At 43.6% G+C, this 21172-nt stretch overlaps 1 protein-coding gene across 1 annotated transcript; it reads left to right on the forward strand.

The window, feature by feature from the left end:
* The first annotated feature begins 12696 nt into the window (after positions 1-12696).
* Positions 12697-20864, forward strand: metrnla (meteorin like, glial cell differentiation regulator a). Its single transcript, XM_044015313.1, has 4 exons — positions 12697-13089; positions 15657-16045; positions 19279-19338; positions 19949-20864. Exons 1-4 carry the CDS (start codon positions 12977-12979, stop codon positions 20260-20262), a joined length of 876 nt encoding a protein of 291 aa, XP_043871248.1. The 5' UTR covers positions 12697-12976; the 3' UTR covers positions 20263-20864.
* Positions 20865-21172: the final 308 nt, after the last annotated feature.

Raw genomic sequence — 21172 nt, forward strand, 5'->3', positions numbered from 1 at the left:
CTGACTATTGTGCACACTTTCTTGTTTAATATCACATATTAAATACTACGTGGCTAAAATGAATGGATTTAGGGGGGAGAAAAAATCATATCCCACTCCATTGTCTGACCTCCCCTTCAACCAATACCATTTGTGTGGAGTAACATGTTGCTTTTGGAGTTCTGCTAAAGCCAGCTGCAACAGTTCCAATCACAAAAAGAAGGCAAAGAGAAGCTGCATTGTGTGGGTGCCGCAGGTGAGTGGAGCCTGTGCTCCCACACCCAAGTGTTTGGTGTTAAAAGAGAACATTGACTTTCCATCAAGACCTGCAAGTCTAAAAGATATTAACAGGCCAACACGCTCCACATTGTGCCATGCTCCATAAATCTTTTTATTTTATTTTTTTATCCGGGAACAGGCTGAACCTCACGCCAGCGGGTAGACAAAGAAGCTCTTTCAGTTTGAACTCACAATGCAGCATCTTTTCTCATCAGATCTTCACATGTCCTCTCCGCTGCAGACGACATGCAGGTCCATTCTTAGGTACACACAGGAGTTGCGAGAGGGGCCACCGCTGTCCTAGTCCATTGTCGGGAGGCCACAGGCATGCTTGGACACATCATCCGGGGATCAGATTGCTTTTGTTGGGCCAGTCCCAGGTCCACGCTGCTCTTCATGACTTCAAAGGCCCATGTCAGTGTCTGTTAGTGGAGATGAGACGCTGTATGAGGGCCGCTCGGCAGAGTGTGATCAACAGGGGCCATGGTGCGGCCCTCAGGATGACACCTTGTTGTCTTAGCAGGCGGGGACGTCACGCCGCTCTGACAAAAGACCGACGCACAGGAGCTGGGCTACACCAGGACAAGTGGGCAGAGAAAGAGAGAGAGAGGACAGGGGAAGGGGGGAAGGGGGGAAGGGGAAGCTGAAAGATGGAACAGATACTGCGCCGTGATTCAGAAAACAATTATAACAAGAGACAGGCTGCTGTGATGTGATACAGAGCCAGTGTTATCTCCCACTCAGGCCAGTGGACTGGATGTATGTACAACATTCAGCTGTTTGATAAGAGTTACAATAGGACAGAGGTCACACAGGTTAGGAGAGGATGGCGGGGGTCAGGGGTCACCACACAGGAGGCAAAACATCCTCCCCAATGCTCCCAAAAATCACATTCCCCTCGGTGTCATCTCAGCCAGACCTGAACATCCTCTCCCTGGTCCAAACACAGCAACTCTCTTCCCCACACACCTAGTCTGCAACCAATAACACGGCACGGACACGTTCAGCTGTGAAAACATTTAGGTTGTAACGTCTGACAGAAACGTCTGTTATCTCTGTTTATTTACACACTGTGCACATGAGAAACAGAGGGAGAGATCCTCGCATGATATTGTCTTATATATATTGTTTTCTTTAGTTTTAGATAACGCTCCAGTGTGTTAGAATGTGTGACATGTCACTGTGAGACTGCATTGCAGCAGGCATTGAGGGTGTCCTGGTTGTTGTGGGGTAAAGCGTGAGGGCTAGTTCATGATTGCTCAGTGCAGTTGGCAGTTGACACGTTTTTATTTCATTTCATATCTTAAATTTACGACAGCATGTGGAATCTCGTGCAAACATAATGCTGCTTACACAATGAATGGGGTGTCCCATTTCATAGGGGTAGATTTTACCCAACCCCCCTCTGTCAAGTGGTGGGGGTACAAATGAGAAATGATACTTGACTACGTAAATTAAACCAAATTGTTGTTTTTGTTTCTAAATTGTACATCAGTTATTCACTCATAAAACCATACTTATGTGAAGTATAAAGTCTGTAAAGAGTTATTGGTCTTTTACACATTTTTAGGCAGAAGGTTTTTACCCTACAGCTACACAGCACACACACTCTGCAATGCTTTTTTTTTTCTTCTGTTCTTGATTTTCCAGTCTTTGGATGAGAAGGATTTAACATCTTTGTGTACAGGCTACTGTCAGTTAGTTTGGGGGTGGGGTGGGGGGTGTAGCTCTTGTTCCCTGAGGTGAAGACACCTCGTGTGCAGAGAAAGAGGTATTTTATCGACAGGTGTGACTCCTGACCCTGCCTCCGTCTGTCTCTGTCAACACAGCCAGGCCCGGTGAAAAAAAACAAAACAAGCCACAGGCTTTGTCTGCTCACCTGCTCGCGCTGGATACATTATCCACTCTGCTCAACAGCAACAGTATACAAGTGCAACTGCGCTTTGTCTACCCAGCCTCCATAATCACTCTTTCCTTATTGTATCATCCAGTCTCTTCATTAAGAAGTCAAAAGCCATAAAAAATGACTGAAATCGTGCCGTGCGTGATGAGGAGGAGTCTGGTCATAAACTCCTTGTTGATGTTCCGCTGGAATTTGTTCACCGCAAGGAGATGGAGATGATGTCACGGCTCTTGGCAACCCACCAGTGACTTTCCTTAATTTATTTTCTGGCCGGCGAGGGTGATCTTTGCACTGTGATAACATTCCTGGCAAACCTTCTCGAGGACACACACACACACACATACGTGCACACTTTCATTCAACCGGCAGATGATTCCAGATGTTTCCTAAACGGATGAAAGGCAGGGAAGCTCCTTGCAGGCCTGCGTTAGACTCAACTATTATTTGGAAGCTGACCAGCTGGAACCACCCAGGCCTCCATACTGTTCCCTCCTCAGTGGCCCCTCCCAGCAGCAGGCCTGTAGTCATGATTTATCTCCTCAGGATGTGTCCGGCGCGTGGGGAGAACAAGTAGGCGGACATCCCTATCATTATGTTTAGATCCCTATGATAAGAGATGGTCGAGGAGGAGAAGGAGAAGAAATAAAGAGATCCAAAGAGAGAAAACACAGTGTTTTCAGATTCACAGCACAGACTGATTAAACTTCTCCAACAGACCCGTTCTTTCATCACAGATCTCAGATTCACCTTGTGGAATTATCAGGATGTTATTAAATGTGTCACTCTGGCTCCACAGAGCTTGTGGCCTGGTCCCTCGGCTCATGCCGGCATGCATGAAAAACAGGGGGCAGGCTCCAGCCACAGCCTCAGGTGTGCGAGCCATTCACATTCTTCTTCATTACATCTGATTAATGCAACAGCACTGTAGGCCACACATCCTCTCAAAATGTCACTGGCAGTCAAAAGAGGGTGTGCTTTTCACCTGAATGGAAAGATTGTAACAATTATGGTGTTACCTCAGCACATACAATGGAACCATTGATTCCCCAGGCTGCTGGCGGTTCTGAGGCTTGGCGAGAAAAGAGCGGGACAGGGTTGAGGTGCAGAGCGAGCCCACGGCTGAATCGTTGGCTTTGTTTGCAGACATATCCTGGGATTTTGATCATACGGTCGAAATGACTGGAGCTCACAGCTGCTGAGCTTTTGCCTGTAGTCTGGGCTGCATGCAGTGTCAGACATATGTGAACGCACATTTGATGTTGCCATACATATTATCAAATCCCTTTATGCTTTATGACTTTCCAGGCAGACAAGCGTGATTATATTAATCTGTGGTAAATTATAATCTATAATGTATTGTATCGTAAAAAGTTGTATAAATGATGTGTTGCACAATTTGTGTTCTGTAACAATCTGAGCCAGATGCTGAGCAACAGGCAACACTCTGCTCGTGCCTCCTTTGTGAGGAGAAGGTGTGTGTGGCCGTGTCACCTGCTGCCACTCTTTCAGCCGGCTGTGATTCACCTGCACAGACGCATGTCTCGTCATGACGGACTCTCCCCGTGTTTCAACAGGTATCTGCTCGCACAATAACATTAACTGCCTCGCATCAGGGCACATTCAGCAGACGGATTAACCAACAGTTTCATCGGTGTGTCTTTAAAATATCACCATTGATTTTTTGACTTGTCGTTTTTATGTTCCATTGTTGTTATCGTTGTTAAATTAGTGGTGCGGGATCTTGTTAGGCGGTTTCCGAACATGGAAACAAATTAAAAGTGTATTGTGTAACTTTTTATACACAGATGTTTGTTAGCTTCAAACCTCTGTCAAATGAGTAAACTCCAAGATGTGTTTTGTTTTATGTCAGAACAGATGACTCTAAACTGGCTGGAGTGTGACTGAAAACACAAACAAAGTGCCCATTGAAAAGTTTAAGCAGTTTGTGCTACTGAATGCCTCCTGCCCCTGCACTGCTGGTGTATACACACAACAAGCTCCCCCTCAGTTAGGCCTGAATGAGGACACGAGTGTCGGCTCAGGCCTTCTTTTTTTTCCCCCGACTCTGCTGCGATGCCTCTGCTTCAATCAGTCAATTGTATTTGTAAATGTATGACTTTCTGTCTTCCTCTGGGAGCACATCTGATAACGCTACCACATGCAACTCCACATGACTTTTGACCTGCTGGAGCGTGTCTGGGGCATCTGACCCTCGGAGTGTGTGTGGAGTGTGGCAGCCTGGAGAATATGTGAGTCAGACAGTCAGACAAACCGGCCAGACAACTTGCTGATTAATGCTGTAGACGTGCGTGTTTTCTGTGTATCTCCTTGGCTGGGTTTGATACTGGAGTTGAGTGCTGACGAACACAAACTACACTAAGTGCACGGCCTCATTGCTCAGCTCCCATGATCCCTCAGCTGATCGTGCAGCTGATCCAGGCCTTCATGTTCCACTCAGTCAGCACATCGGCCACTTTCATCTCCGTCCAGAATAGTGACTACTCTCACTCTTCTGACTTTCTCTGCGTCCAGGAGCACCTGCTTTAGACCGTGAAATGATCTCTCCATGTGAATGTGGCCTTCTTTCAGCACAGTCTAACTAATGCAGGGTGAGTGTAATGATGCGGCAAACAAACCCCCAGCAGCTGATTTCCTTAACTCTCTTACCTGCTCAGTTGAAAATGTGTCCTAATAACAGGCTCTGCTGTCTGACATGACTTCAGGCTGAATTTCGGGAACACTCAGATCCGAAACAGGTTATTTTTGTGTTGCTTTATTAGTGCCATGCTTCATGTCTTGGCTTGCCTGTGATATTTTTCACCTGAGACCAGAAAACAAAACAGAGATTTGCATATTTAGCAACCACTTCACGTTATGGATCTTTAAGCATGAAACTTTTTTTTGTCGTACACACCAAGGAAAAACATGACGATGATGATGAGACTGAGTCATCTTGAACACATCTTGTGTGTGTGTCACCCCTTTCACTCTGTTTACGTTAGTCCGCAGCATTTCCTTGAAAACATACCAGTATGTGACAGTTTTGCAGTGGCGGTGATGACGAAACATCTGCTCCACATTTCAGGGGAAAGCAAATTTAACCTGAAACCCACGTGCAGACATATGACCATTAAGAACTAAGAGGAAAAAGTGTGAATCGTGATTGTTCCTCATGAAAACGTACAACAGAGCTGCACTGGGTGATAAAATAACTCCTCATTAGAGTCCTGAGGAGTGTAAGTTTGTGCCTGTGAGGGACCCGAAACACGTCACTACGTCTTTGGTCTTCTCCGCCGAACTAAGACGTGTTTTTGTTTTCCTGACCTCTGCTTTTCCCATGAGCCTGTCACCTCCTGTCACCCGTGTTTACAGCTGTCGTCGCACTGTGACTCAGCAGATGAGGCGAGAATCACCTTCAGCTCAGACCACACTGGTGTCAGAACACTGGGTTTCCGAAATCCAGCTCTCGTTACTGGCAGAATGAGATCCATTCAGAGGACGTTATAAAGGCTTCTCTGTACGAGCACTCCAAGAACAAGGCCACTGGGTCAGAATTTCTATAACCAGCCATCATGCTTAGTTTATACCGAGATTTAACCGATTGTTTTGTTCTGAATAGTTTATTGGTTTTTTTCTTAAGGCAAACCATGTGCTAATATAACACTTTGCATGTGGATGGACACAATAGGCCGACTGTTCTCCTCTCCTGTGTTTGCTTCTCTCATTCTCTACTTATGTAAACACATGGGCTTGTTAATGGAAATTTGTATAGAGAGAGAACTCTGCTTGTTGGCTGGCCGTGTCAGCTGTGCAGTATAGCTGGAAGACATATCCAGATCCTTAAGTAACAATATCACAATGTGACATTATTATTCTGTAGATACAATATCAGCTAAGTGTACATACAGAATCCAAAGCCAGAATAAACCAGAATAAACATCTGAGCAACATCTAATTACTTTACTAATTACAGAAATAGAAACTGGAGAAACTCTAGTAAAGAAATCAGAGTAAATCAAAACTCTACTTCAATACAATAGTTGAAATATTTGAAAAGTAAATACACTCAGTTGCTATTGTTATGTGTATGTAGCGTGTGACAAACAAACAACAGTAACGAGTAAAGATCACAGATAAAGGAAACCTAATCACTGTAATTATGGAGTTCCTTTTCCTGAAAAGAAAAACAAAGCCCAGTAAGAATGCATGCATTAGTGGGATAATCATATGTCTAAATGTCCCAGAAAGAGGCCAAAGTATTATTCAGGAAATCTGCCAGAGACTGTGGGTAAACAGGAGGAGCCCATCTCCCCTATGGGAATTCAAGAAATTGAGTATTAAAAAAAGAAGAGTGCTCCCAATCCTTAACCTCCCCCTACAGCCGCTGAATCTATCATGGTTGTCACCTGGTATCAGCGAGCCTAATGGATGATGCTCTTTGTGCGCGGCATTCCAGGATGACTGGGTGAATTGAAGAATGAGTGTGCCCATCAAGGAAAATCTCATGTCACAGGGCCATGAAGAAGAGGAAGGGACGTGGGCTGGAGGAAGCCACGAGAATCACAGCACTAGAGCTAATCTGGAGAGCGGACATCGTCTTGAAGGAAGGTCACTGGGACTACTTTCCTTAGAAAGTCACGTTTTACCTTGAAGGCCGGTTCCTCTGCCCATGTTCAGTTATGGTCCTTATGTTGGGTCACTGATTTCCTAATCCCTAAGCTTCACAATCGCTCAGATTTGTGGGCCTAATCCATATCTGAGCTCTGTGAAATTCAAAGGCAGAGCAGAGTTCACTTCGCGTTTGCTGTGCTGAGTTGTCCACCTGCCTCCGAGCGCCCTCTCAGAACAGACTCTGACCCACATTTTTCTTTAGAGCCCCCCAGTGCAGAGGTTCCTTGAGTTTCCCAGAGCTGTTGAGAGATGGATACGAAGGAGCTGATAGTATGGTGTTGAGAACAGCTTGAAGGCATCAAGGTCTAATTCTGCATGGACTTGTGCATGTCGCTGTCTTGAGGTCCTGCCAACATCTAATCTCTTCTGCCACCCCTAACAGCTTAGGAGCACAACCGTGACATTTTCTGGTTTTCTTCACGTTGGCCTTTCTTTTCTCTGTATATCAGAATGTTTTTTTTCCCTCTCTTCCTCCTCCAATTACACACATACTCTATATACATACGCCTATAGACACATCACCATCAGGGCTAAAACAAAAGACAGGCCTTGTCTCTATGGCTTGCAAAAACTTCAGGGAATTTTGAGTGAGATGTGCCAGTTGCCGCATACTTCAAATTTGTCACTCACTTCCCACATATTTTCGCACTGACTGGATTTTTGGACTTCACTAGATGAGCAACGCAATCGCTGCATACGGCTGGCGACTGAGACACTGGAGCGAGTGCATTATATGTTTGTTGCCGTGTTGTCTACGCAGGAGAAAAACACTGTCAAATCCGTGCGAGGTGTCGGAAGACATACAAACACCATGTCGGTCTTCTGATACGGCTGACATTTGGAAATGACAGGGTTCTTGTTAACTGAGAGGAATGTGGACGCAGGTTTGAGCTCAGCTGCATTTCTGACGGTCTGGAAAGAAGCCAGAGAGGGATGATGACAGGCAGACGGCCTCTTGATGGTATCAGCACCTTGCAATCTGCTCGCGCATTCCACAAGATATCGGACATGCGTGTGTGACTGCAGTTTACAGTTTATCTTCCAGCGATAGCAGGCTAAATGAAACAGGTCGGGTCTGGCTCAGCAACAGTTTAGGTATCCATCAAACGGAGGTTGGACGCTGACTAGAAGGCTGTTGAAAATTAACTCAACATTCACCAACAGGGAAGAACTCAGCCAAACAGATCGATGAGCTGTACTTTTAAACCCAGAGGAGGAGATGTCAGTGTGAGCTTTGTTCACCGTCTGAGGCACTACAAAATACAGCTCTCTTCACAAGGATTTGTTAACCCGTCAATGAGCCACAGTTAGGAACTGCAAGGACAAGCAACAGTAAAAATCACATCCTGTCAGTAGCCTAATTTGTTTTACGACTGCTTTTCCACCTGGAGGCGAGCTCCTGGCATAAAAGTGAGTCCCGCTCAGCAAGAGGTCGGGACAACAGGCGTGACAAAGAAAAAAAAAAAAAACTTCCCCTCCCCCAAACTTCACCATTTTATAGACCTTACTTCAACCTCACTATCCCAGGCAACATAACACATATTTACCCAACGCACCTAATCCCCTACTTTAAACTGCTCCTCGCTGTTAAATGTCAGCGCTCCTCTGCCAAGTTTCAATCTAAAAACCAACAACAGGAGCACACCATCTGATTAACTTTCTGTTTTTCACTCTCCTGCTGTCTGTCATCGATCTGATCTCTCCCCTCCTTGTGCCCCATTGCTACACTCCCACCGGCAGTGAAACCTCCGACAGGTGGAGAGTAAGTGCTTAACTTGCTTCCTTTAAAGCAGCAAAGACAGTGAAAATAACAAACACGTACGCAGCGAGTGATTGAGCAACTGGAATAACAAGATGAGGACAAATGTGCTCTTCATGTTAAACAGATGAGATCCCACAGTTGTACGGCATGTACTCATTGTTTTTTGTTTCACAGTATATGAAAGACTCTTCCTCTGTTGAGTATATTGTTTTATACTATATAGTTCAGAGATGAAATGACCAACAATCAATTTTAAATTAAATGAATACTACATTATCAAAGTTATGTAAAGCCATTTAGATGAAGTGCACCAATATACATACCAAAAACTAAAATACAGTCATTGTCACATTATGTATTCACATATAAGCACTATTCTAAAAGGCTAGACAAAAGATTCATTGCTTTTATTCTTGATAGTAATGTAATATTGCCCTGTGTTTCCACAGCTTTTTCAAGCCCCATTATAGCATAACTTTTCATATGTGGAGTTTGCACGTTCTCCTTGTGTGTGCGTGGGTTTTCTTTGGGTTTCCTCCCACATGTCCAAAATGGAACACTCTAAATTGCCCATAGGTGCGACAGGTGGACCACCCTGTGATGGACTCACCATTCACCTCACCCTATGTCAGCTGGGATTGGCACCAGCAGCCCTGTGACCTTCATGTGGAGGATAAAGCAGTAGACCAAGGGTGTCAAACATACAGCCCGCAGGCTAGAACTGGTCCACCAGAGGGTCCAATCCGGCACCATAGGATGAATTTGTATGATTAGAATCTAATCATAATGTGAAATACTATATTTTTTGTGCCTTTGTAGAATCCACTGTGATCTGTTAGTTGTAATGTGCATGTATAAATGATAAACTTAGGCTAAATATTGTTGAAATTGCACTTAATTTTTGGAGTTCTTGAGATCAAATTGCGCTGTATGTGGCCCCTAAATGAAATGAGTGAAGCATATTCTTATTTCTTGGCTTCAGGAGGAAATTTAAGAACTTCCATCCACAGTCTATAACTTGTTGTAAGGTTTGGGTGTGTTTTACTAATGGCCACAAGCTCACATTCTACAACCTTAACTAGCGCTGACTCAAGTGACATCAGCCCAGACAACTTGCAATTTTATCACTGGAAGTTTTCTTTAAGTAACAAGCGGTCCCAAGACATATAAAGGATTTTGATGCGTCACACTCCAATCTCAAACTACAGCTCAAAGACTTAATTGAAATACTGTTACAGGTGTAGCTTTGGTGTAACAGTGCAGGTGTCACCGTGATTGATCCTCAGACATCATGTCCTCACACGCCTTGCGGTTGTTGCCTCATTAAAAAGTACAACTCCCAGACAATACAGAAACTAGAGCGCACACAGTCTAATCCAGATTACTCACATCATACATCATAAGGTTGCTCAATATGTAAGACAGTTACGATTCAATGCCTATCTGCTCTCACATCTAGAGGGTTTTGTGGGGCCCATTGGTGGCATGCAGCCCAAGCCAGGACATGTACCCTGCATGTCAGGTCAGCCAGCCAGACTTGTCGATCATCAACCCGCCACACAACCAATTCCATGTACCAAGAAACCAAAGAGGAACAGTAGCAGTTACAAACTGCTCTGGTTTTCCTCGTCAGACAGGTTTCTTTCCTAATGCCCAACACCAGGCACACGCAAAACATATCGTCTAAAAAGTAGTTCTTGTTTACAGATGCACCCATCGCTAACGGGCCCCACCGCTCTACAAGTCCCTGCAGCTCTGGTTGCACTTGGAGGCAGCTCTGCACGAGCCACGAGGCGCGGGTTTGTCAAGCACAGTTTGGGGAATCGTTAAAGTAATTAGATGATACAAGTTTATTATAAAAGTTGTGTATCTCTAACAATTTGGTGTTTTCCCACATTCTACTACCAGTGTGGCATTATTCAGTATTCACAGACATTGCCATTAATATTTCAGAAAGATGACATTACGTTCTTCCCCACTTGTTCATTCACCTCTCAATGTGGTTTTATTTTATTTTCTGCAGATTGCCGTGGGAGAGCAGAGGAACAAACATCAGTTGCTTCTTGCCTTTATATGTAAGTGAAGTAAGCTCCCTGCATTCAGTAATGTTCTGCTTTGCTTTTTTGCAAATGTACTCTTTATTAAACAACCCCACAAATAATCATCAGCCATTAAAGGTCCAGTGTGCAACAATTTACTCCTCCACTCAGTGTTCTTTTCAAATTTCCTCCTCGCTGTGCCGTTTCCTGCCTCTCGTTTGTTGCTTTGTGCATCAGATTCATCCGGGCGGGGCTGTCTCTCCTCATTTGTGTTGTAAAATCGTATCAAAACATAGAATGCATGTCCCTTAGAGCCAAAGAACTATGCCAGACCCTGTAAAGCAAGCCCCTAGTCTAAAGTGCACAAAAAATGCTTATGCTAATGTTATGAAAAGTTTTTTTATTTTAACGTGATTACACACTTATACAATCATACAGTACTTAGGGGTAGTGTGTATTAAATTACAGCTGGTAAACGCCCAGCAACATTACACATTGTACCATAGAGTTTTTTAAATATTGAACCACAGCGGATAAACCCTTGCAAATTAGTTCAATAGGATATTTGTTGGAGATTATGACTTAATTAGACCAATTATATTCAATCCACAAGCCAATATAAATAGGTAGGTAGATAATTACTTCTACTGTCTTTAAGAAATTAATGAGCAGCTCTACCTCACAAACAAAATCCTTGACTTTGATGCTGCCTTCAAGTGCTGCCAGAACTTTGCATTTCGATGTCAGCTGAGCAAAAGGGTGGGAAAAAATTGCATAAAATTGATGGACAAATGCTTTTCAAGCTGGACACTTTCCAGTCAGTTTCCAGTGATCAGTGTGTGCTTGTTTTTGTCTGTTACAGAAAAGATTTCTGTTTCTGTTTTCTGTTATGGATTCATTTTGCATCATACATACTGTAAGTTTCTATTGTGAACTAGTTATCGTTCCATATCAAAACAAACACTTTTATTTTGAAATTGTGTGAAATATCATCATAAATATTATTATTTTGATTTCTTTTTCTCAAAAAGTTGTAATTTTCCCACTTGACTGGCCCCCTACTGAGTTTGACTCATTTTGAGTTTGAGGCATAGAACAACATAGATCAGTGTTGATGGTCTGAAAGGCTATTTAACCAATTAAAAATGTAATTCTTAATTAACATTACTTTATAACATTTTACCTTAAAAAGTATTCAAAGATATAATACGAAGCACATAGAAGTTGGATTCAACATTACAGAATGGTTCCATGTCCATAGTGATCAAATTAGGTTAAATAAATGTAATCACTAGAGAAAAATAACATAAAGAAAGAGTTGAATATTACATTTTGTCAGTGTTGTAAGGTAACAAAGTACAAATACTTTGTTAGTGTACTTAAGTACAAATTTCACATATCTGTACTTTGTTATTAATATTTTGAGCAACTTTTACTCCACTACATTTGCGCTATCTTTGTTACTTAATCATTCTGAAGAGACTGCGATTTTGTTCCCACCTCATGTTCGAATGTGTGTTGGAATGACAATAAAGAATCTTGAATCTACTTGTTACAACCAAATATAATTATCAGTAGTGTTGATAATGGTCTGTATTTATATAGATCTTTTCTCATCTTGATGTGCTGCTTTACACTACAGTTTTGCCATTCACACATTCACACGCTTCAACATGGGATTAAGTGTCTTGCTCAAGGACACTTATAGACTAGCAAAGCCAGGAATTGAACTGAATGGCTGAATGGCTCAATACCAACTCCTCACTTTTACTTCTAAAACTTAAGTTCATTTATATCAGAAGATTACTTTTGATACTTAAGTACAGTAAATGTCAGAAACTGTAAGACGTTTACTTAAGTAATATTATTAAAAAAAGTAAACTTCTACCAAAGTAATTTTCTGGTAAGATACTTTTATGAACTTTATACAAGACTGCATGTAAGTAGTATGAACATGGGTAAAACTTTTTTATACCGACATTGTCTGAAATCCGAGCCTCGGCTGAACACTTGAACGCAGCACAGTGAGCGGGGTGTGACGTGGAGAGCGTTCACTGCTGCTGCTGACACACGCACACACACACTCGGAGTCGGAGCTGAAGTTTTTCCACTCACATTCACGGACACTGATGTCAGCGCGGCTCCCCCACGACCGAGTGCGATCAATAAGCGAGAAAAACTACCTTAATCTTGCGGGAACAGAGGCAGGGACTCCGGGTGGAGGAGACAGGCGCGGAAGGAGCGTTCCGGGGTCACATGGAAACACTATGTAGCTGGGAACACGGTGGTGGACTTGATCGCAGTTTCGCTCGAGAGGAGGCAAAGTGAGTGGCAAGAGTCGACATGCTCACCCCGGCGCCGATGCTGGTCTCCCTGCTGCCTCTCCTGCTTCTCCTGCTCCGGTGTCGGGTGATTTCCAGTCAGTACTCCAGCGACCAGTGCAGCTGGAAGGGCAGGTGAGTTCACTGAGCCGTGTGGATGTCCGCTCATACTGTTTTTTTTATTATTATAATAATTTTTATTTTTATATACAAATGTATATATTGCATCGGATTAATTTCACTTCCCTCAGTGGTGTACAAAAATAAACACACTGATCACTTGAAACTGGTAGAAAGAAGATCCAGCATTTGTTAAATCACATTTTATGGAATATTTTTCCCCCTTTTTTTTCCGCTCATCTGACATGAAAATGCAAAGTTCTGGCAGCACTTGAAGGCAGCATCAAATGTAAGGATTTTGTGTGTGAGATAGAGCTGCTCATTCTGATCTTTGAGTAAATAAAACTCAAAAATGTCATTTTTTAGCTGCCCATTAATATTGGTGTGTGGATGGAATACAGATTGTGATACAGATTTTGTCATTTTAATGTTCTTGCACAGCACTTTGGGCAACTGTGTTATTTATATATAAGTGGATTTGGATTGGATTGTATGATCTTGAATCAGCGTCGTTGTTTTTATGTTGTATTTGATGATTGGTCTTAACTGTCTCTGCTGCTGTGACACTGTAGATTTCCCAATTGTGGGACAAATAAGGACTAAATGATCTCATCTTATCTAAACCCTCACAGACACTGAAAAACACAAGGATTCACGTGTGGACATTTAACTCTAACAAGAATATATGGTGCATCGTTAACCATCCTAAAACTTGAGGCTACGCTGGAAAGTTTTCACCTCTCATTAAACATCTGCCCAAATCTGTTTTGCACTTGAGAGGCTGCTCTTCAAATGGTGTGGTTTTTGTTTTTCATCCTCCGCTCAGGAGGGGTGGACGATATTCAGCACTTTGAGCTCTCCACCAATAATCTGTTGTTCATTAGTGAGACTGTTGACTAATCTCCTTTAATTGCATGCAGACGTGATGAAGTTAGAAAGGACTTAATTAGAGGCGTGCTGAGGAGAGCCTGGTTATGAGGCTTTCGGCTGCATATGCTCAGCATGTGCCATGGGTTACTTTAGATCTATGGCAAATTTGAATTTCAGCATCTCATTTTCAGGAGACTGGGCGTTTCTGCCTGAGAGTCAAACCGCTAGCTTGGCATGCACATGCTGGTAGACTGCTGATGGCTTCCTGCCTTTGGCTTTGCCACAGAATGACTGACAGACTGGAGCTTTCAAATCCTGACCAGGCATTAAGTTCTGGAGGGAGTCATTTGGTCATGCTGGCGCCAGAGTCCGAAGTGCTGCCCGGACAAGTCTCTTCCAGTCTCTTTGGTGGCTTGAAAGCAAGGGGAGGTTCGGTGCGTGACCTGCATTTGCACTTGCATGCAGCAGGCCCAGCTACTGTTGCTGCTCTTGTCTTGCCCAGAAGCCTCTGTGTCCCCTTCATTCATCCATTTCTGCCTCCAAACTCTTCCCAAAGGGGCAGCCTGCCAGTGGTGCGTTTTGCCAAAGCTGGGGCAGGAACAATGTGGCATGGGGAGTGTGTGTTGGAAGCTGAGGTCATTTTGGCTGCTCCGGCTCGTGACTGGTCATGCAGCCAGTCTTGTGTGCAGATGGCCTTTAATGCCTCAGGAGGAATGTAGTGCATCGTTCTTCGAGTCTGCCTGAGGTCTTCACCTTGGTCAGTTAACTATAGGGGTGCAAGAAAATATTGATGTACTAAAATATTGCAATATTTCATCATGGCATGATGCTGTATTGATTCCTTGAAACCCTTATTAATCACTAATCTCGACAGTGGTTTTGAGTTATATTTATGCCTCCAACTAGTTGGCAGCAAGCTTTCAGCCATTTGAATCACTCCCCTCTCTTGTTTCTCTCATTACACAAAGAAGATTGTACATTATTTATGCACATGTTTTTATTTTAGTTACCATGAGGACTTGAAATATATGGTTTTGTTGATAGTATCCAAAAATATCACACTATATGGCAGGACTGTTCAATTACAAACTCATTTGGGCCGAAGTTTCAAACCAAGAAATTTAGCTGGGCCAGACTTATTCTGCAGCACAGTTAGCAGCAGGTGATGGCAAATTTAAAATGTACCTCAAAAAGTGCATTAAAAAAAAAGAACTAGCAATACAATTATTTTAGCCGTACCTGTCCTTCCCACACCTCAATGTGCATAAAAAAGTACACAGTTTAAGCTGTAACTATTTTAAATTTGTCATCTCAGGTGCATTAAGTGCATACAATCAAAAAGCATTTGTTTCTCTTTGAAATAAGACAAAAATGTGTTATATACGACCCACAAACATCTCAAAGTGCCTTCAACACAATATAAAAGACCAAATCGATGTAGGCATCTTCAGAGACAGAGAAAAGTCTTTCTCTAGTTATTTCTTCAGTTGTTTCTGGTGAAACCACAGGTTGGGCCACTGTGAAGCTGGCTATGGGCCGCATGTGGCCCACGGGCTGCCATTTGAATAGGCTGACAATGCATTGCATCATCGGGTTCTTGCTAATTAATTAAGCTTGTAAATGATGAGGAAATATTTTTTAATAACTTCTGTGCTGAAGAGCAGGTTTAAGATGGTTGATCTACGCTGATGTCTTTTTTTCTCTTCTTCTAGTGGACTGACTCACGAAGGCCACACAAGGGACGTGGAGCAGGTTTACCTACGTTGCTCCCAGGGCTCCCTGGAGTGGCTCTATCCCACGGGGGCCATCATCGTGAACCTGCGACCCAACACGGTGTCCCCCGCCGCCGCTCGCCTCTCCGTCTGCATCAAAACTTCCACGGACTCCAGCGGCACCAACATCTATTTGGACCGCAACGGAAAGCTGCGGTTGCTGCTGCGAGAGCAGGACCAGGCTCAGGGCAAAGTGCACTGCTTTAGCATCCGGGAGGGGGCGCTCTTCATCGAGGCCGTTCCCCGCCTGGACATCAGCCGGCGGATCACGGCGTTCCAGTACGAGCTGGTCAGCGACAGGTTGGGAGCGGCGGCGAACTCGCTGGGTGGTAAGAAGCAGCTCCTTTATTATTCTACGACACAATGTCAGATAAATAACTTTGGTTTTTATTCTTGTAGCCATTATAAAGGCATCCAGTGTGCTCCATCCACTGTGGTGTGTGATGGGAACTAAATGCAGCCATCTACTGGTGGAAACATTTCTGAAGTTGGACTTTTAATAGTAGGAAAATCAACATTTGCTCCAACACAGTCTTGAGGCCAAAGTCCATTTCTCTCGTGGAACTGTCTGTACACTTTGGTTTGAAGAAAATATATTCCTTGTCAAATTCTTTCACTGTGAGATTTAAAGCATTGAGGCTTTATGGAGCTTTCATTTTTCCTTTTTTTTTTCTCTCGGAGGATAAAATATTGAAATGTCAAGCCGTTTCACAATTATCCACACTTGACTTGAAAACACCGCAAGGCCCTGAAACTGCAGTCGTTTTTTTTGGACGGCCGTATGTGGCACAGCAAAACAGTGGGCCTCCGCTGAAAAACAGCCATGTATTTTCACGCTGCGTACCTGCCAAACCTGCACGGCTTCAAACTGTGTGAGCGAATGTGTTTTTTTCCACCAAAAACAAAACATGAGCGGGTATCAGGCCCACGTCTGTTTTTACGGCTCTCTGGGTTCTCATATTATATGAACATTCGGCTTCATTATCCGTCTCAGCAGGAGGGGGGAGGGGTTTGGCTCTGGTCCTGATGAAATTTAGTGTGTGTTCAGTGTCGATCTGATACTTTTACGATCTGTAATTTGTATTTCTGCGTATTAGCGGAATATTTGTTATGTGGTTTTCACTTTTTTTGAAATTGTCCTAGTGTTGTAGTAGATAGTCATGTTGGTAATATTGGTGTCTGTATCAGACAAGAAAGAGTGGTGTCATCTCTAATGACAGGTCATTTTTCAGTACCCACAAAAATATCAAAGTCTCCAGTGCCTCAGCCCTAATGGCCTCACATCACACAGGGTTGATTCTCAAAGACAGTGGTCTCGTGTCATGTGAAGCCAGGATTAATGGATTGATTGCTCCTCTGCTCCCTCTCATCTTCTTCTTTTTTTTCCCCCCCCTTTCTTCAATCTTTGCTCTGCCTCTGCCGTCTCTCTGACCCGCTGTGCTGGGATTGAGTTGCTTACCATCAAGCTGGAATGTATCTCCAACCAGATGTTGGGAGGAACTACTGCGAACATATAGGCTTATTTTCCCCACTCCTTCTTCTCTCTATGTCACTCCCTCAGCCTCCCTTTCAGCTCACTAAAATTATCCTCCCCTTTTTTGCCCCCCCTCCCCCCATTTCCTACCTCTTAATTTCTCTCTTGTCTATTTATCATTCTAGTATTTTTCTTTTCATTCCTCTCCCTTCCATACATCTTCCCACTCTCTTCCTGGTCGTTTGAAGTGGTTTCTGTCTGTGCCGAGTGGTATTAGCAAGTTGTGCTCCATTACAGTGGAATGCATCAGGCCCCAGATGTTGCAGGGACAGCATGTGCCCCTCCACTCCTCCTTTACCACTCCTTCCATCTCTCATCCCCCTCTCCTCCTGTGAAGTGGTTCTGATCAGAGCAGCGCTGCATGTGCACGAGCCAGAAGAGAGATGCTGACTCGGCTCTTGGCCCATTCCTGTGGTTCTGTTTCATGTCTGACATGTGAGCCCTGCTCCGCTTTGGAGGAAAGAGACAACACTGCTGGCTTTTAGGCCTCAGCTCGCTGCTCTGCCTGATGCCATGGCAGCATGAAGGCTCACTTCAAAGTGCCTTTTTTTGCACTCTGCTATGGGCTCAGGGCGAGGTCGGCCGCTCTGAAGTCTCCCAGCTTTCCAGCTGTTCTTAAACCGTCCGAGCTTGGGGCTGATTGACCTCTGATCTCTTTAGTGGTCTGGCAGTGCTTTTGCTACACAAGCTGACCTAAGACGTGCTCACCCCTCACCCGTACACACCAGCCTGCTAAAAATAAGCTCCACCCCTGCACCCATGGCAGAGGACACACACAAATACTTGCTTCTATAGCAAGTATTTTTTCAGTCAATGGTCCACACATATTTTTCTACTTTCTGAACAGTCCGCTTCATGGCCAGATGTGTAAATGAGGGCGTTTTTCAAATTCCAACCCTTCAGTTGGTTCCAAAGTCGTGAAGGTGCACTGTACTGTAAGTGAAGAGCCTAGCGTGCACCACGGAGAATCATGAACTTCTCTGTCTCCAAGTGTGAGCTCACAGCTCGGCTCTGAAAAAGAACAACCTGAGCCTGACCCAAATGTTATTATAAGTTTAAAACAGGCTGTTTGCTTCTGTTTCGACTGGAATAAAAAGTACCAGTACTGAATTTAAGGTACTGATACTGCTGCAGTTCCACGGCTAATGAAGCTGTTCAAGTTAGTTTCAACTAATTGACTTGACTGCTCTCATTTAAGGTCCTTTCTCCAGCCATAAAACGCTGTTTGGGGGAGGATGCAGTCGGAGTTGCTGCTGTGTAGCCTCTAGTTAAAGGCTATTTATTTCACTTTTTTTACACCTGGTTATTTACCCTCTAGCTATTAGATAACCTGCATTTATGGTAGTGTATTTTTTGTTGGGGGGGGTGGTAACAGGGTCATTTTGTCCCACTTATCTGCCACTTTAAGGGCTCGAGTTTGCACTGGCGGTTTCAGTCCCAACAAGCCCGCTGAAGTGCTAACAGAGCTCAGGTCAGAGCTGTCTCTCTCCCTGTCTCTCTCCCTTATATCCTTTTCATCTGGTCCTTGTTTGTCATGGGGTGTCAAGGGTTTCCTGTTGTGGTGGGGGAAGCTTAAGGAGCAGCCCACTTTGAGCATCAATCACACACACATGCCCACATACACATATGGACATGTTTCTTAATGTGCAATAATTAACTTTAATAATTAACTTCATTTTAATGTTTTTTTTGTTTTTTTTTACAAAAACACTGTCCCCCTTCCCCTGATGTATTTAAAAAGCACTTAAAGACATTTCTCTTTAAACAGGCTTTTCGTTAGACAAGGGTTTTTATTGTTTGATTTGTGTTTTTTCTGTGTTACTTGTATTGCATTGTGAAGCACTTTGTGATTCCATATCTGTGCAAGGTGCTGTATAAATAAAATGTACTTAATTTTGGACACATCAACTAGATTTTTTTAATCATGCTGCAAGCGCTAAAGCCATCATTGACTTTTCCTTTTTCTGTTTGTAGTTCTTTGTGTCCACCAAACTCATCCACTCTCATCTCTCTTTATTTCCTTCTTAGCTCCCTGTCAGCCCTGCAGTGATGCTGAGATGCTTCTGGCAGTCTGCACCAATGACTTTGGTAAGTATCAGTGCTGCTTTGAACATGTACATATTCAAATAGCGTGTTAGCTATACTACCAGTCAGTACAATTCCGTGCACAGTCAAGTTGTTTAATTATACTACTTTCCTTGTCCTTGTAAACAAGTACTATGAGTCGTTCCTCTGCCTCTGCTACACTAGGTGCGATATAAGTTAAGCATTTTCAGGTTGAATTATCACAGAATCAAACAGCTTTATCTTGTGGCTAGTTGTCATTGTGTCAAGCACCATTCATTGTTTTTTGACCATCAGTTAACTGCAAAATATTGAATTGTTTAAGCTGACAGTGACAGAGCATACATGGTCTCTTTTTATGACCCTGTTTTTCTTGCTGTTGTCTTCTTCTGTGTAGCCGGCCTCTTCTATTATTTCCCTTGTATTAACCTCCTGGGTTATAGAAGGGTCAAAGCTGGGGGTGGTAACTGTGGAGCATGCGCAGAGCACCAAGCTGAAAACATTCAACTCCCAGTCCCTTGATCTGGCTTGGAGAAATTTGATTTAGTACACTTTCAGTCACATATACTTTTTTTCTAACGTCATGTACGCACACTGAGTGTCTAAATCCTGTCTTCCTGTTTTGTATTTCCAGTGGCACGGGGCAACATTAGGAAGGTGGAGCAAGAGGAGGAGCACTCGTCCATCACTGTGGAGATCAGTCACCTCTACAGACAGAAGACCCAGGTCTTTGCATCTGGTGGTGTGAGGGTACGCAGCTGGACTGGTCACATCAAGATGCCCCTGCACTGTGGGGTGAGGTCTGGTGAGGGCGACTTCCTCTTCACGGGGACAGTGAGGTTCGGTGAGGCCTGGATGGGCTGTGCCCCACGTTACAAAGACTTCCTGCGGCTGTATCATGAGGCGGAGCAACAGGGCACCAACCCCTGTCACATGGACACTGACTGACTGGACTCCCTGCCCACGTTTGGAATTAGGACAAGTCCTCACTGGGTGATGACGAGAGCTGAATCAAATGTTCATGCTGAGGAGAGAAGAGGCTGATGGACTGACCCTGTGGCAGCGCCTCTCTCCTCTGACTGTCTTGTGACCCTTTGGAGACAATGAGTGGAGCTCCTGAATGTTGCCAAGCAGCATGTTAGCCGGGCTCTGTTCTCAGAGTTCAACGTGACGCAGCGTGGAATGTGTCTGGACGGCCTTCTTCATTCGCAGATGACGGGACACCCCGGGATTTAAATGTAGCAGACACCACTTGGGTTTTTATTTGTATAAAATGTGAATGGACGTTGTATATTTTGAAGCTCTGCGTGCTTTGTAAAAAGCTTGATGTACAGTCCTGAAGTAATGTCTTATGACAGAAATGTAAAAAGTGAAAGCATCTTATTTTTATTTTGTTTAAAAAAGAAAAGAAAGGAAAAAGTGAGCCGCAATTTAATGCCTGGATTTATGTGCTTTTCAGGCTGCACAATTGGGAAAAAAAACAATAAGCAAAATCTCTCTCTTTTTTTTTTTTTATTTTGCTTTTGAGAATAAAAGCTTATTCTGATGAACTCTGACTACGTCTGTGGTGTTAACACATAAAATAAGTAACTAAATCGTGAATGAGTCAATAGATTTTGAGTTGTGACCAAAGGATTAATAATTGCTGTAGGTAAGTAGCAGATTAAAACTGATAACAATGGTTCATCAGTAATAGCTTCAGTGTTTACTTTAGGTTGTTAATTTATGTAAATATTGTGGATGCATTAAACACACAGTATGCAATTTCTACCACTGAGGTCTCTCAAAACAATAACAAAGAACTTGTGGCGTTTTTTTCCACCATACAGTTCCAGCAAGACTCAGCACGGCCCGGCTC

Source organism: Solea senegalensis, unplaced genomic scaffold, assembly GCF_019176455.1.
Source record: "Solea senegalensis isolate Sse05_10M unplaced genomic scaffold, IFAPA_SoseM_1 scf7180000013241, whole genome shotgun sequence".
Lineage (NCBI taxonomy): Eukaryota > Metazoa > Chordata > Actinopteri > Pleuronectiformes > Soleidae > Solea > Solea senegalensis.

Excerpts from the sequence above, each read along its gene's own strand:
- metrnla (XM_044015313.1), top strand. The coding sequence starts at position 12,977 with ATGCTCACCCCGGCGCCGATGCTGGTCTCCCTGCTGCCTCTCCTGCTT. Across the intron at positions 13,090-15,656 it reads CAGTGCAGCTGGAAGGGCAG|TGGACTGACTCACGAAGGCC; the intron begins GTGAGTTCACTG and ends CTCTTCTTCTAG. Across the intron at positions 16,046-19,278 it reads GGCGGCGAACTCGCTGGGTG|CTCCCTGTCAGCCCTGCAGT; the intron begins GTAAGAAGCAGC and ends TTTCCTTCTTAG.